Source organism: Sphaeroforma arctica (assembly GCF_001186125.1).
Source record: "Sphaeroforma arctica JP610 unplaced genomic scaffold supercont1.106, whole genome shotgun sequence".
NCBI classification, from domain to species: Eukaryota; class Ichthyosporea; order Ichthyophonida; genus Sphaeroforma; species Sphaeroforma arctica.
This window is the reverse complement of record NW_014040452.1, coordinates 114,675-125,946: the sequence shown is the minus strand read 5'-3', so window position 1 is coordinate 125,946 and position 11,272 is coordinate 114,675. Positions and strand designations below refer to the sequence as shown.

The 11,272-nt window shown below is 40.0% G+C and overlaps 3 protein-coding genes across 3 annotated transcripts in view; 2 read left to right on the top strand and 1 right to left on the bottom strand.

The window, feature by feature from the left end:
* The first annotated feature begins 2,551 nt into the window (after window positions 1-2,551).
* On the top strand, window positions 2,552-6,514 carry SARC_02390 (hypothetical protein). Its single transcript, XM_014303867.1, has 6 exons — window positions 2,552-2,798; window positions 3,210-3,384; window positions 3,904-4,158; window positions 4,573-4,783; window positions 5,007-6,007; window positions 6,200-6,514. Exons 1-6 carry the CDS (start codon window positions 2,578-2,580, stop codon window positions 6,401-6,403), a joined length of 2,067 nt encoding a protein of 688 aa, XP_014159342.1. The 5' UTR covers window positions 2,552-2,577; the 3' UTR covers window positions 6,404-6,514.
* A 366-nt stretch (window positions 6,515-6,880) lies between these two features.
* SARC_02389 (hypothetical protein) lies at window positions 6,881-9,912 on the bottom strand. Its single transcript, XM_014303866.1, has 3 exons — window positions 9,332-9,912; window positions 7,841-8,068; window positions 6,881-7,170 (listed from the first exon to the last, which is right to left on the bottom strand). Exons 1-3 carry the CDS (start codon window positions 9,784-9,786, stop codon window positions 7,131-7,133), a joined length of 723 nt encoding a protein of 240 aa, XP_014159341.1. The 5' UTR covers window positions 9,787-9,912; the 3' UTR covers window positions 6,881-7,130.
* A 730-nt stretch (window positions 9,913-10,642) lies between these two features.
* SARC_02388 (hypothetical protein) overlaps window positions 10,643-11,272 on the top strand; it is a gene marked incomplete at its 5' end in the record, with an annotated part of 4,709 nt that continues 4,079 nt past the window's right edge. Inside the window, one exon of the mRNA XM_014303865.1 lies at window positions 10,643-10,691. Coding sequence (XP_014159340.1) covers window positions 10,643-10,691 — 49 coding nt within the window. The remainder of the gene's footprint in view (window positions 10,692-11,272) is intronic.

Sequence of the window (11,272 nt, the reverse complement as noted above, 5' to 3'; positions counted from 1 at the left end):
GTTTATTATAGATCCATGTTCGTGTTCAGTATATAGTATATTACTTTCATATTCACAAGCGTGGCAACAAAATAGAATTATCGCTTAACACCATGTCAGCTTGTCGTATACTATCAGCTGAGCGATCGTTATACAAAAATGTAAATTTTGTATGCGGAGAGGTGTATAAAGTATAATTGAAGTAAGCAATGAGCAGAAGTTGATCACTTACTGCTTAATATGTCTCAACTAAAAATGACCTTGATACGAAGACATGCTTGTATTGTCTTATTACATATGAGCGACAATAAATACAGCAGAAGTTGATCACGTACCGCTTATTGTGTCTCAACAAAAAATGGCTATTATACGAAGACATGCTTGTAGTCGTATTACAAATGAGCATAGCCTTCTAAATGAAACAAGAAGGCTATGATATGAGCGCCAATAAATACCACACGAGTAAATGTTGAAAACATGGTCATCACAGTTCACAGTTCACACTCTTCTCTTGTTCACACTTCAGTGACTTCACAGAAAGCAATTCACAAATTCACACGCGGGTTAATGACTTATGTCACCTCCAAATTTTTGGTTGTCACATGTCACACTCCTGACTCCTCTCTGCTCTCAGTGCTCTGACTCTCCCTCTCTCTTCAATCTCGGTGTCTCTCAGTCTCTCCTCGTCACTCTTCAGCCTTCTGGCTCCTCTATTCTCTCTCCTCTACTAGCTAGTAGAGAGATATGTAGTGTCTCTCTAAGACTCTCTACTCCTCTAGAGAGTCTCTACCCTCTCTACTACATAGACGACTGACGAGATAAATATAATGTCTTTATACGGCACTGATGACAATAAAATTATTAACCACCTCAGGCCCAGTTTCCTACCAGTCGCATACATACATTTTCGAGTTAAATTTGCTTAAATATAGGTATATTAAGGTAATTAGCGTGATTTTAAGCACTTGTGAAATGTGTTTGTTTTCTGCCGGTTTGTTTACTATCTGCCGGCTGAAAGCGCTCGAATTAAATGTTAGATATTGTAGCGCGGATACAACCCATTTGTTGTACTTATGTTAGGTCCTTGTCGGTCTTAAGGGCTTGACATATGTTAGAAGTTAGACACATGTATATAGGCGTCCTCTGTCTTAGCTATTGCTTCGGATTCGCTCATGGTTTTACAGTTGACACTATTCGTGACTAATATACGTCGACCTCTCCTCTGAGGCCGACAAAGAACTAATACAAGAAGTGCAATAAATGAGCTAAAATCACGTAATTACATCTTTAAAGCAAAGTAAACTCGAAAAAGTACAAGTATGAGACTGGTAGGAAACTGGGCCTGCGGTGGTTAATAGTTTTATTGTCACCAGTGCCGTATAAAGACATTCGTGTCAGGCTGTCGGCCACAGTTGTGTCAGCCGCAGCCTGCCAGTCCGGCGGTGCCAGTGTGCCACACTGCCAGCCTCCAACTGGTGTGTGAGAAACTCAGAAAGCCAGCCTGCCAGCCTGCCACAGATAAATAAATAATAAACAACACGAGGCTGCATGGGACACTGAGGCCTGACAGGGCCTCACTGTGACTGGGGGCCCCTGACGGCGACTTTGTCTATACGACACCCGCCACTATAAATTTATTAACGCACGAGCTCGTGTCCAAAACTGCATCCGGTCCATTCGCAAAGGTAGGTTCGATATTTATGGACCCGTGACATTGGCCCAAGTACCGAACTATTAAGCGTGTACACTTGACAAAAAACTTTATGTACCGACACAACAGTCAAGTATCAGTTTTCGGTACATAATCTGCACCTATCACCTGAAATAGAATACAACGCTTCAGACTAGAGACTAGAGAGAGAGCCAATGTTCTGTTAGTGAGCGTGGTTCAACAATGTTGAATTTGGGGTTGTCCCGTTCTGTTGTAAATTTCAGGTCCAAGGGGTTTTGTCCTGTTCTGTGATTCATTAACCGCTTTTTTTTTTTAGAACATAAATTCATAGCCTTCTAAAAAATGGACAAAAAATTCAAAATAATTTCAACATAGGAATACTAAAGCTCGAGCGATAATAGTTTTATAGTGACGGGTGTCGTATAGACAAGTCCTGGCGCATTTATTTTTAAAAAACGAAACAACAAAAACAAAAAGAAATAAATGGGAGTTGGGAGTTGACCCAGTCGCGACTCTTGGGCTTCGGCACAAACCAGTCTTTTTTTTAAAAACATAACCAAACAACAAATAATAAAAAGAGTCTAAGTGAGTCAGCAAAACCAGCTGCAGCCACGTCCAAAGTCAACTATTGGTGTCCGGTACATATTGGGTTCGGACCGTTTTTTTTTCGCTCCAGTTTTTAGGGCCGCTTCTTATTCGGATGTTCGAAAGAAGCTTGTCGCTAAATATGTCCCTTGTCCCGGTCCTCCTCGGCTACAGACGGCGATTTTTGCTCTAGTTTTTTTTTTGGGGGGGGGGGGGGGAGGGGGGGGGTCTCCAAAAAATTAACAAGACATCATGACATCAGAAATATTCAGGACATGTATTTATGTATAATTAGTTGCATGGCTGTAGCTCAAAGCTCAATTTCTCCGGTATCCTCTACCATGGTGTTCCCGAGAAGCCACCAAGCGTTACAATCGTGCAGAGCATGGACTCGAGGCTTCCACTCCACATCCATTCACAATGGCCAGAACTATGTGGAGAAAATCGCACAGACATGCGCCGTCGGCCTTGAGGAGGGCGCCATAGTAAAGTCAGGCGACTTTGTTTCGATTTGCCCTACGTACGTAATGACCCACGACAATACAGCGGCAGTCATGAAGAAGTATGTAGTAGTGTTAGTGTGCTGATCGTATATCAATCGAATTTGAGCTCCAATCGTCATGAATGTTCGATCCTAGTTAGCGTTTTATCAACGACGGTCTATGTTATTTGCAGCACGTTGTGAGTATACGTATATTTTTGTGTTAGTTCAGTTGACGGTTAGGGAACGTAAACGAGCACATTTTGGTTATTGATGCACCTTAAAGCGATAGTTAAAGTCTATAAGTATGTTTAGCGTCTACGGATAAACTCAATGGTTGGTTGGTACCCTGAACTATATGCGCATGCCGTAAGATGGACGTTTCAGAAAAAGCTGGATGCAGCAATTCAGCACTTCTCTCACTGTCATGGATATAATTGTACAGCTTGTATAGGTGACTGACTGAATTATAATCATTTCTTCACATCTCAGATTCAATGAGCTGAAAGTGAGCAAGATGAGCAATCCTTCACAAGTGGTGAATACACTTGATCACAATGTTCAAGATAAGTCAGATGCTAATCTGAAGAAGTATGCAGATATCCAAGCGTTTGCCAAAGGCCATGGTGTCGATTTCTATCCAGCAGGTCGAGGGATCGGTCACCAGGTATTCATTTTTAACTTGCCGTGATCAAATCCTTCGTATTATTATTATTTACACATAACGCTACGCTTCAAGTCAATATATATTTGTCGATAACTTCGTCAGGAGATTGTCATGCGCGCTCACGCCCTATTTAGGAAGCACAATCGGGCGGGCACATGATCACCCGCCTATGAACCTATATCGGATTACTTTCAATTTGAAGAATGGGCACATCAAGTCAAAATTGATACTCGAAAGCCACTCATCGAAGAAAATTGAAGTGCTGTAGTCATGTGAGCACTCAACGAAGAGGAGCGGCATTGTTGGCATATGTATGGCTGTATTTACATGTTTTATAAATTGAAGTGGGTGAGTTCGCATAAAAAAAAACTGTGGACTTATATATAGCAGAGGCGTATGCGGGTTATGAGTGGCTATATATGTGAAGATTCTTATAAGGAACGCTAGTCGGAATGTGCTATCAATCTGAGTAACAATTGGATCTCGGGATACCGTCTAATTACATTATTGTCTATCCAGGTCATGTGTGAGGAAGGCTACGTTACACCATATGCAATGGTGGTTGCAAGTGACAGTCACAGTAACATGTACGGCGGCCTAGGCGCTCTGGGAACTCCAGTCGTACGCACTGATGCTGCCGCTATTTGGGCCACCTCGCGTACATGGTGGCAGGTGCCAAAGGTCACCAAGGTGCAGCTGGAAGGTAAGCTGAATGGTGGTGTTACCGGCAAAGATCTGATCATCACTCTCTGCGGCCATTTCAACAAAGATGAGGTTAGTAAGTCTCTTCTCGGGCAATGGCTTGGAAGTTCGAACCCCTATTTGAGTATAATCGTTGATGACATGTTTTGGGTGTTTAGTATGCTGCGCTTGAAGTTCTTCATGTAGTATGCTCATTGTAGTATACACACTGCTCCACTCCAGTATGTTATACTTCATTTTATACTGATTCACTGATCGATGTGTATGTATGGTAATGTTGACTGGCAAGAGCTCGACTGTTCGTATCAATATATCATTGTTGACAAAATACATTTTTTCGTCGGGTGCTGACTTTGAAGAGAGTCTCCACGAACAAATCGCTATACCCATCAGTTTGATTACTATACAATGGGATTCGACCAGTCTGAGGCTCAGGAGATGTTTGTGACAATTAAACAGAATTCAAAATTATACATCATCTGTCAGGTACTTAATCATGCTGTAGAGTTCACTGGCCCAGGCGTCACTGCGCTCTCAGTAGACGACCGCCTCACCCTTGCGAACATGACAACCGAATGGGGAGCCTTGGCCGGAGTGTTTGCTCCCGACAGTGCTACCTTTGAATGGCTCGAAAAACGAACGCGATTTGTCGCCCTGAGGGGTCCTGCAGGAGTGCCTTCGGACAAAACAACTTCAGGTGAGGTGATGCATCATATAATCATACGTAGCGATATATACTTTTCTTGTGGTATTGCGGGTGTCGCGTATACGATAATACATTGCCAAGAAATTTTGCGAATAGTGCCACTGATAAATTGAGGTTTACAATTGGTGCATATAACCCATCAAGTGTACCTGCTTACGCCTGCTCATAACACCAATTGTCTACGCATGCGTATTATATGCACATTGTTATGCAGGGGAATGGACACATCCTCGCTTGAATGAGACAGCCATCCAGGCCATACGCGAGAGGGCACCTGCCATGGCCGCAGACGCCGATGCACATTACGATCAGGTGATCACCATAGACTTGTCCACGGTCAGTCCTCACATCTCCGGCCCAAATCATGTCAAAGTTATGTCGCCTATCAGCGAGATGATGAAGGAGAAGAAGAAGGTACACAAGGCATACTTAGTGTCCTGTGTAAATTCGCGCGCCTCAGATATTGCAGCTGCAGCGGCGGTTGTGCGTGGCAAGCAGATACACGAGGATGTCGATTTCTATGTTGCCGCTGCTTCGAGTGAGGTGGAAGCGGCAGTGACAGATTCCGGAGATTGGCAGTCTTTGATGGACGCTGGGGCGAAGGCTCTGCCACCTGGGTGTGGGCCTTGTATTGGGCTGGGCGCAGGTTTACTCGAAGACGGAGAGGTGGGTATTTCTGCCACCAACCGGAACTTTAAGGGACGCATGGGATCAAGGAATGCGGAAGCGTACTTAGCCTCACCCGCCGTAGTTGCGAGTAGTGCGCTTGCGGGATATATTACATCCAGCCCCGAAATGGAAGGTGCCCAATACGGAGAGCTTGTAGCTACCTTGGAGAAATCGCAGAAGGTTGCAACAGAAACACCAAGCGTTACGATAGACCCAGCATTCCCGGCAAGTATGACTGGAAACATACTGTTCTGTCACCAAGACAACATTAACACAGATGGCATTTATCCAGGCAAATACACGTATCGGGAAGACATTTCACCCGAGGACATGGCCAAGGTCGCGATGGAGAACTACGACACCGGCTTCCAGGGACTTGTTCAACAAGGGGATATACTCGTTGGCGGCTTTAACTTCGGATCCGGTAGTAGTCGTGAGCAGGCCGCCACATGTCTTAAATATGCAGGAATACAGCTGCTGATTGCAGGTAGTTTCAGCGAGACGTTTAAAAGGAATGCGCTCAACAATGGGGTTTTAGTAATTGAGGTATGTCTATGTTAAGGATCAAATATATCTTTTATCTGACTTATGCACCAGGCCCACCTACCAACACACCCTCATTTTTTGTAATCTTGAATTTACTTTCCTAAGTGATCATGAAATCCAACCTTGCAGTATTGTAGATGTCGGTAGAAAGGTCATTAACAATGTTTATGTTTGTCTTTTGCTCTACCCTAGATTCCTGAGCTCGTATCAGATCTTCGGAGTTCACTCGGCGAGTCGAAGAATACAGCGCGCACTCCCGAGGCAGCTAATATAAGTTTCGCTAACTCGACGATCAAATACGGATCAAAAACTTACACCTTCAGCCCCGTTGGCGCGGTGGCTCAGGAATTAATTCTTGTCGGTGGACTAGAGAACTGGGTGAAGAAACAAATATAGATATCTCATGGGAAAACCGGTTGTTGTTGTCAAGCATGAGAGAAACAAGAATATATAAATATTAGGCACTTGGAAATAACAAATCGCAATCGATGTAAAATATCCAAAGAGAACTAGTGCTTTATGGGCCAAGATTTTGAAAAAAATGGAACTAGGCATGTGATTTACTATATACATATATATATATATTCATACATTTATATACATATATATATATATGTATGTTTGTATGTATATATATATATATGAATGTATACAGATATTTGTATGTGTCGGTGTCTAATATATATATAGACTCAGACACATATAAATATATATATATATATATACATACATATAAATTCATATATACATACATATATATTCATATATATATGTATACATATATAGACATACATACATACATACATATATATAAATATATGTATATATATATACAATATATACAGCACACACACATATATATATAACCATCGACAGAAGCTATATGATGAGTTTATTTTTATTTGCGCAATATTCAAGTGGAAACTGCCGCGCTCGTTATGTGCACACATGAGCTTGATGCGCAGAACATATCTCATTCCTATATTCCAGGCGTGCTCTAGTGTACCAAAGAAGCCGTACTACTCGACCTGTGTCTAATGTTGAGGGTCTGTGCATGCTACAATCTACGTGAATGAGAATCTCCATGTAGTACCCTTCTGAGCGAATCATCCCGTTGTGCATATTACTGGAAGCTCGCTCGCCTATTGCCATACCCAGTGAATCTGTTATAAAATTGAATTTTTAGCATGAGAATGGTGTGAGCAAATGCCTAACACAAGATTGCGATACATTTGTCAATTGTATAGCTCCCGCGATATGCGAAGATATGTCCACCTAAGGGTTTTTAGTGTTTAGGAATATTTCTAGATTGAAGCATAGATTCACAAGTATATACAGATGTCGAAAAGAAACAAAAAGCATGTGCCTACGATTTTAACCTTGGTCTATTCCGTGTGATATGAACGTACGGAAATATATATTAGCGGACACGCAAGACAAATATTGTTCGAAAGCTACGTGAAAACGGCCCACCCGACTCTTATTTACATTTGATAAAGAACTTCAACTGAAGATTAAATGGGTAATATAACCTACGAGAAAGATCAGTACAGCGTATGACCCAGACCACCTACACAAGCACACCCCTTTCATTCTTCGTGGAAAAATTAAATAGAAGAAGAGACCCCTTCTCGCGGCGACATCAATAAGCAATTTCACCGCTAAGCCCAATAAACTATATGGATAGTAATCATTTTAACATCAACCACAGTAATCGAATGTACATCCTAGAAGAACTGCTTGCCAACTTGTTCGGGCCAAGTAATCGATGTACACGAGCATGTATGGACTGAACAAAGGGTAAAACATTGTACCGAAGGCTACTCTACTTGCCTTCCACGACCTCCGCCGCCACGACCACCTCCACCGCCTCGTGCGTTGTAATAGGGACTATAACCCGGAGCTCCACCTCTGCGTGCTCGCCTGCCGCCCCTCATCTTTAGACCAGGCACGTTGGTTCGTTTGGGGACTACCTTGATCTGTCTCCCTCTGAATAAGGATTCGTCCAACACTTGTGCATTATCCACAGCGCTCTTATCAGAAAATTCGATATACGCGTATCTGCAAACAATAGTGATCAATTGACATGCAGTGTTACAGTCATATTTGTATGAGTAGGTCACCATAATGATACAACGTATGACAAAATGTAGAATAAATTTCAATGCGAGAATATATAAAAATGTGTATTGGCTTTTTCAGAAATCATAAAATGTGAACGGTATGAAAGACGACGCAGTAATAACCAAATTGGAAAGTGAAAGACTAAGACATGACTATCTACACACATATATACACATATATTATATATATAGTAGATATATATAAAATAAAACAAAAATATGAGTAAATATCTATTTTGTATGTATGTGCATAAAATACCAAGGTATATATATATATATAAAATATAATACATTATATATAAAATAAAATAATGTAACTCACACACACACATATATATATATATGATATATATAAAACTAACTATATATATATAAATTAATATATGCCCAATAATTCATAAATATATATACGTAAATATGCATATGCATATGCATATATATACGAGTACACACACACACACATATATATATAAATATATATGCATGAAAATTTCAATATATTTAGATGGGTTTAGGTTTACGCATATATATGAAGAATCCCAATATTATAATATTCATATGTACATTTTTTTAATTTTGATTCATAGGAATATTATACTATATACAGTTATAGACCATATTATATATATAGATATATATTTTAGATACATATATGTATGCATATACATAATAAATATATATATATATAGATATATATATATATATGCAAATACATATATTCATACAAACATATACATACACATTTGCATATACACATATATATATATCAATATATGTATATAGATATATTGATATAAATATATACATATATATATAATGGTCTGTAACTGTATATAGTATAGAGTACAATATACCTATACATGTGTGATTGCGTGTACTTTTGAACCGGCTGTACCGAAAATGTACGCTTCTAACAGCCGCTATTACTCGCTATTGGTACAGGGCACCAGTCTATTATATCACGGTAACCTTTTAAACTAGTGGCATGTAGATGTGAACTTTGGTCACAGACAAGCGTACAAACAAAGGGGGTGGCACGTAGAAATAAAGTAAATAAAAAATTAGGTCGGACAAATAAACTCGCACAACTGCTGGGTACATATCGGCATCCAGGAAATGACCACTACTTTCGCAGGCCATATCCAAATAGATGTGACCGAAAATCGCTATCACTTCACTTATACTTGTGTAATACACATACCCTTTAGGTTGTCCAGTGTAAGTGTCGCACATGATTGTTATCCTGTTAATAGCCCCGCATGAGCCAAAGTGGATCTGCAATTCTTCGGGAGTGGCGCCATAGTCCACATTGCCCACATACACCGACCGAGCATCGATGTCCTCCTTGGGCTCTGTAGGCGCAGCAACAGCCATTTGTTTTTCCACTTGATCCTGCATTTCCTGTAATTTCTTAGCCTCTTCTTCCATCTCCTTGACCTTCTGTTTCATGGCCTCCAGTTCAGGGTCATCTATTTCATCATCATCACCTGCCACACCCGCGACATCTGTGGTATTTTCATCACCGTCTGCTGCTGTGGCTTCGGTTGTGTCTGCAGATGCGTCTTCTAAGGCCACACTGGCTGCAAGGGCTTCTGCTTCGGCGATTATGCGTGCCTCTTCGCTCTCGAGGTCATCCCTGAAGGTCTCGTCCGCCATTGTATATGTTATGGGAATGAAACGCACTTTGTACGGATATCGATAGGACTTACGTGTAAGATAACTCAAATACTCTCAATAAAGTCGAGTACAATATCTCTGAAGACCTATATATTTACACAGATTATACACTGAATCGAGTGTGCTTCTCTCATGAGCATATAAATAAATACAATCATATGTAACGTTTATCCCCAAAACCGCGTGTGGATACTGTTTGTGGGCCAGCCATGAAACGGTGGGTCGAAATCCGTTGCCAATTGACAAACTCGAGGCATTTTGGTCAGTATGATTGTTGTGATTTTTTTTTCAAAAAACAAAAAAACAAAAAAAAACAAACTCGTTTACCTAAAGTAGTAAACGTTTAACGTAACCGCAATAGTGATTTATCGTTTTTCGACACTATGTACATAAAAAGATAAACTGCTCAAGAATTAAAACACCCAGAGTTATAGCTATATGTTTTTTTAAAAACAAATGAAAACGTTATTGTCATGAATAGAAAACGTTACTATCGTAATGAAGAGAAACGAATATTTATCGAATGGAAGCTGCTGCTGTGTGAAGGTCTGTTCTGAAAACAAAACCTAAAAACTATCGGGAATTCTATACAAATAATAAATATGTACTCCACACCAGAATAAAAATCGGCTCCAATGCAAGCAGTGATAAGCTGGCACAACGAGATTGGTAAATGGTGGGGTAATTCTCTGGGGCACGTATACTTAAACAAGGACCCGCAACAGCACACGTATATATACGAGTTGATGCGACAATCATTAACACACAAAGACCGCTCTCCAATCGTTCGAATAAACCATAATTGCCCGCATTAAATCCAACGTATCCACTCAGCATGTCCCACAGCTATCTCGAGGTCGAGCCGAGGGAACTCGAATTTATAAGTAAGTGTTTGTAGCTCCAACTATATTTTAGTACGTCGCGGACAGGATCGATACATTGCTTGACTTCATTAACTCAGAATATTTTTATTTGTAGCTTTGATGTCACCAGCAATTAATTCAACTAGTTGCTTGTTATCGTATCTATGGTGCACCGTTTGTTTTCCGATTGCAAGTAGGCATAAGAACCACAACACGTCCATATTCTGTGGAAGTACATATTTTTAAAATATAATGGTAAATATATATTCATATAGTGAAAAAATTGTACATTTAATATATTCGCGAATTCGTTCAAGCGACACACAAGATTTAGACAAGTACATATATTTTGCTACGAAGACGGAAGCGAGTTACGATTTTTGTCTCTAGATATGATATTCGTATCGAATTGTGCATACTATTCGATAGAAGTATAATTTCCATACGTATATGTCAATATATATATTTGTATATGTATATATATATCTATATATAAAATGTTATATATATATATATATATCTATATAGATACATATATATATATATATATATATCTATATATATATATATGTGTGTGTGTGTGTGTATGTGNGTGGTTGTGT

Excerpts from the sequence above, each read along its gene's own strand:
- SARC_02390 (XM_014303867.1), top strand. The coding sequence starts at position 2,578 with ATGGTGTTCCCGAGAAGCCACCAAGCGTTACAATCGTGCAGAGCATGG. Across the intron at positions 4,159-4,572 it reads GCCATTTCAACAAAGATGAG|GTACTTAATCATGCTGTAGA; the intron begins GTTAGTAAGTCT and ends ATCATCTGTCAG. Across the intron at positions 4,784-5,006 it reads TTCGGACAAAACAACTTCAG|GGGAATGGACACATCCTCGC; the intron begins GTGAGGTGATGC and ends ATTGTTATGCAG.
- SARC_02389 (XM_014303866.1), bottom strand. The coding sequence starts at position 9,786 with ATGGCGGACGAGACCTTCAGGGATGACCTCGAGAGCGAAGAGGCACGC. Across the intron at positions 8,069-9,331 it reads TACACTGGACAACCTAAAGG|ATACGCGTATATCGAATTTT; the intron begins GTATGTGTATTA and ends TATTGTTTGCAG. Across the intron at positions 7,171-7,840 it reads GGCGGCGGAGGTCGTGGAAG|ATTCACTGGGTATGGCAATA; the intron begins GCAAGTAGAGTA and ends ATTTTATAACAG.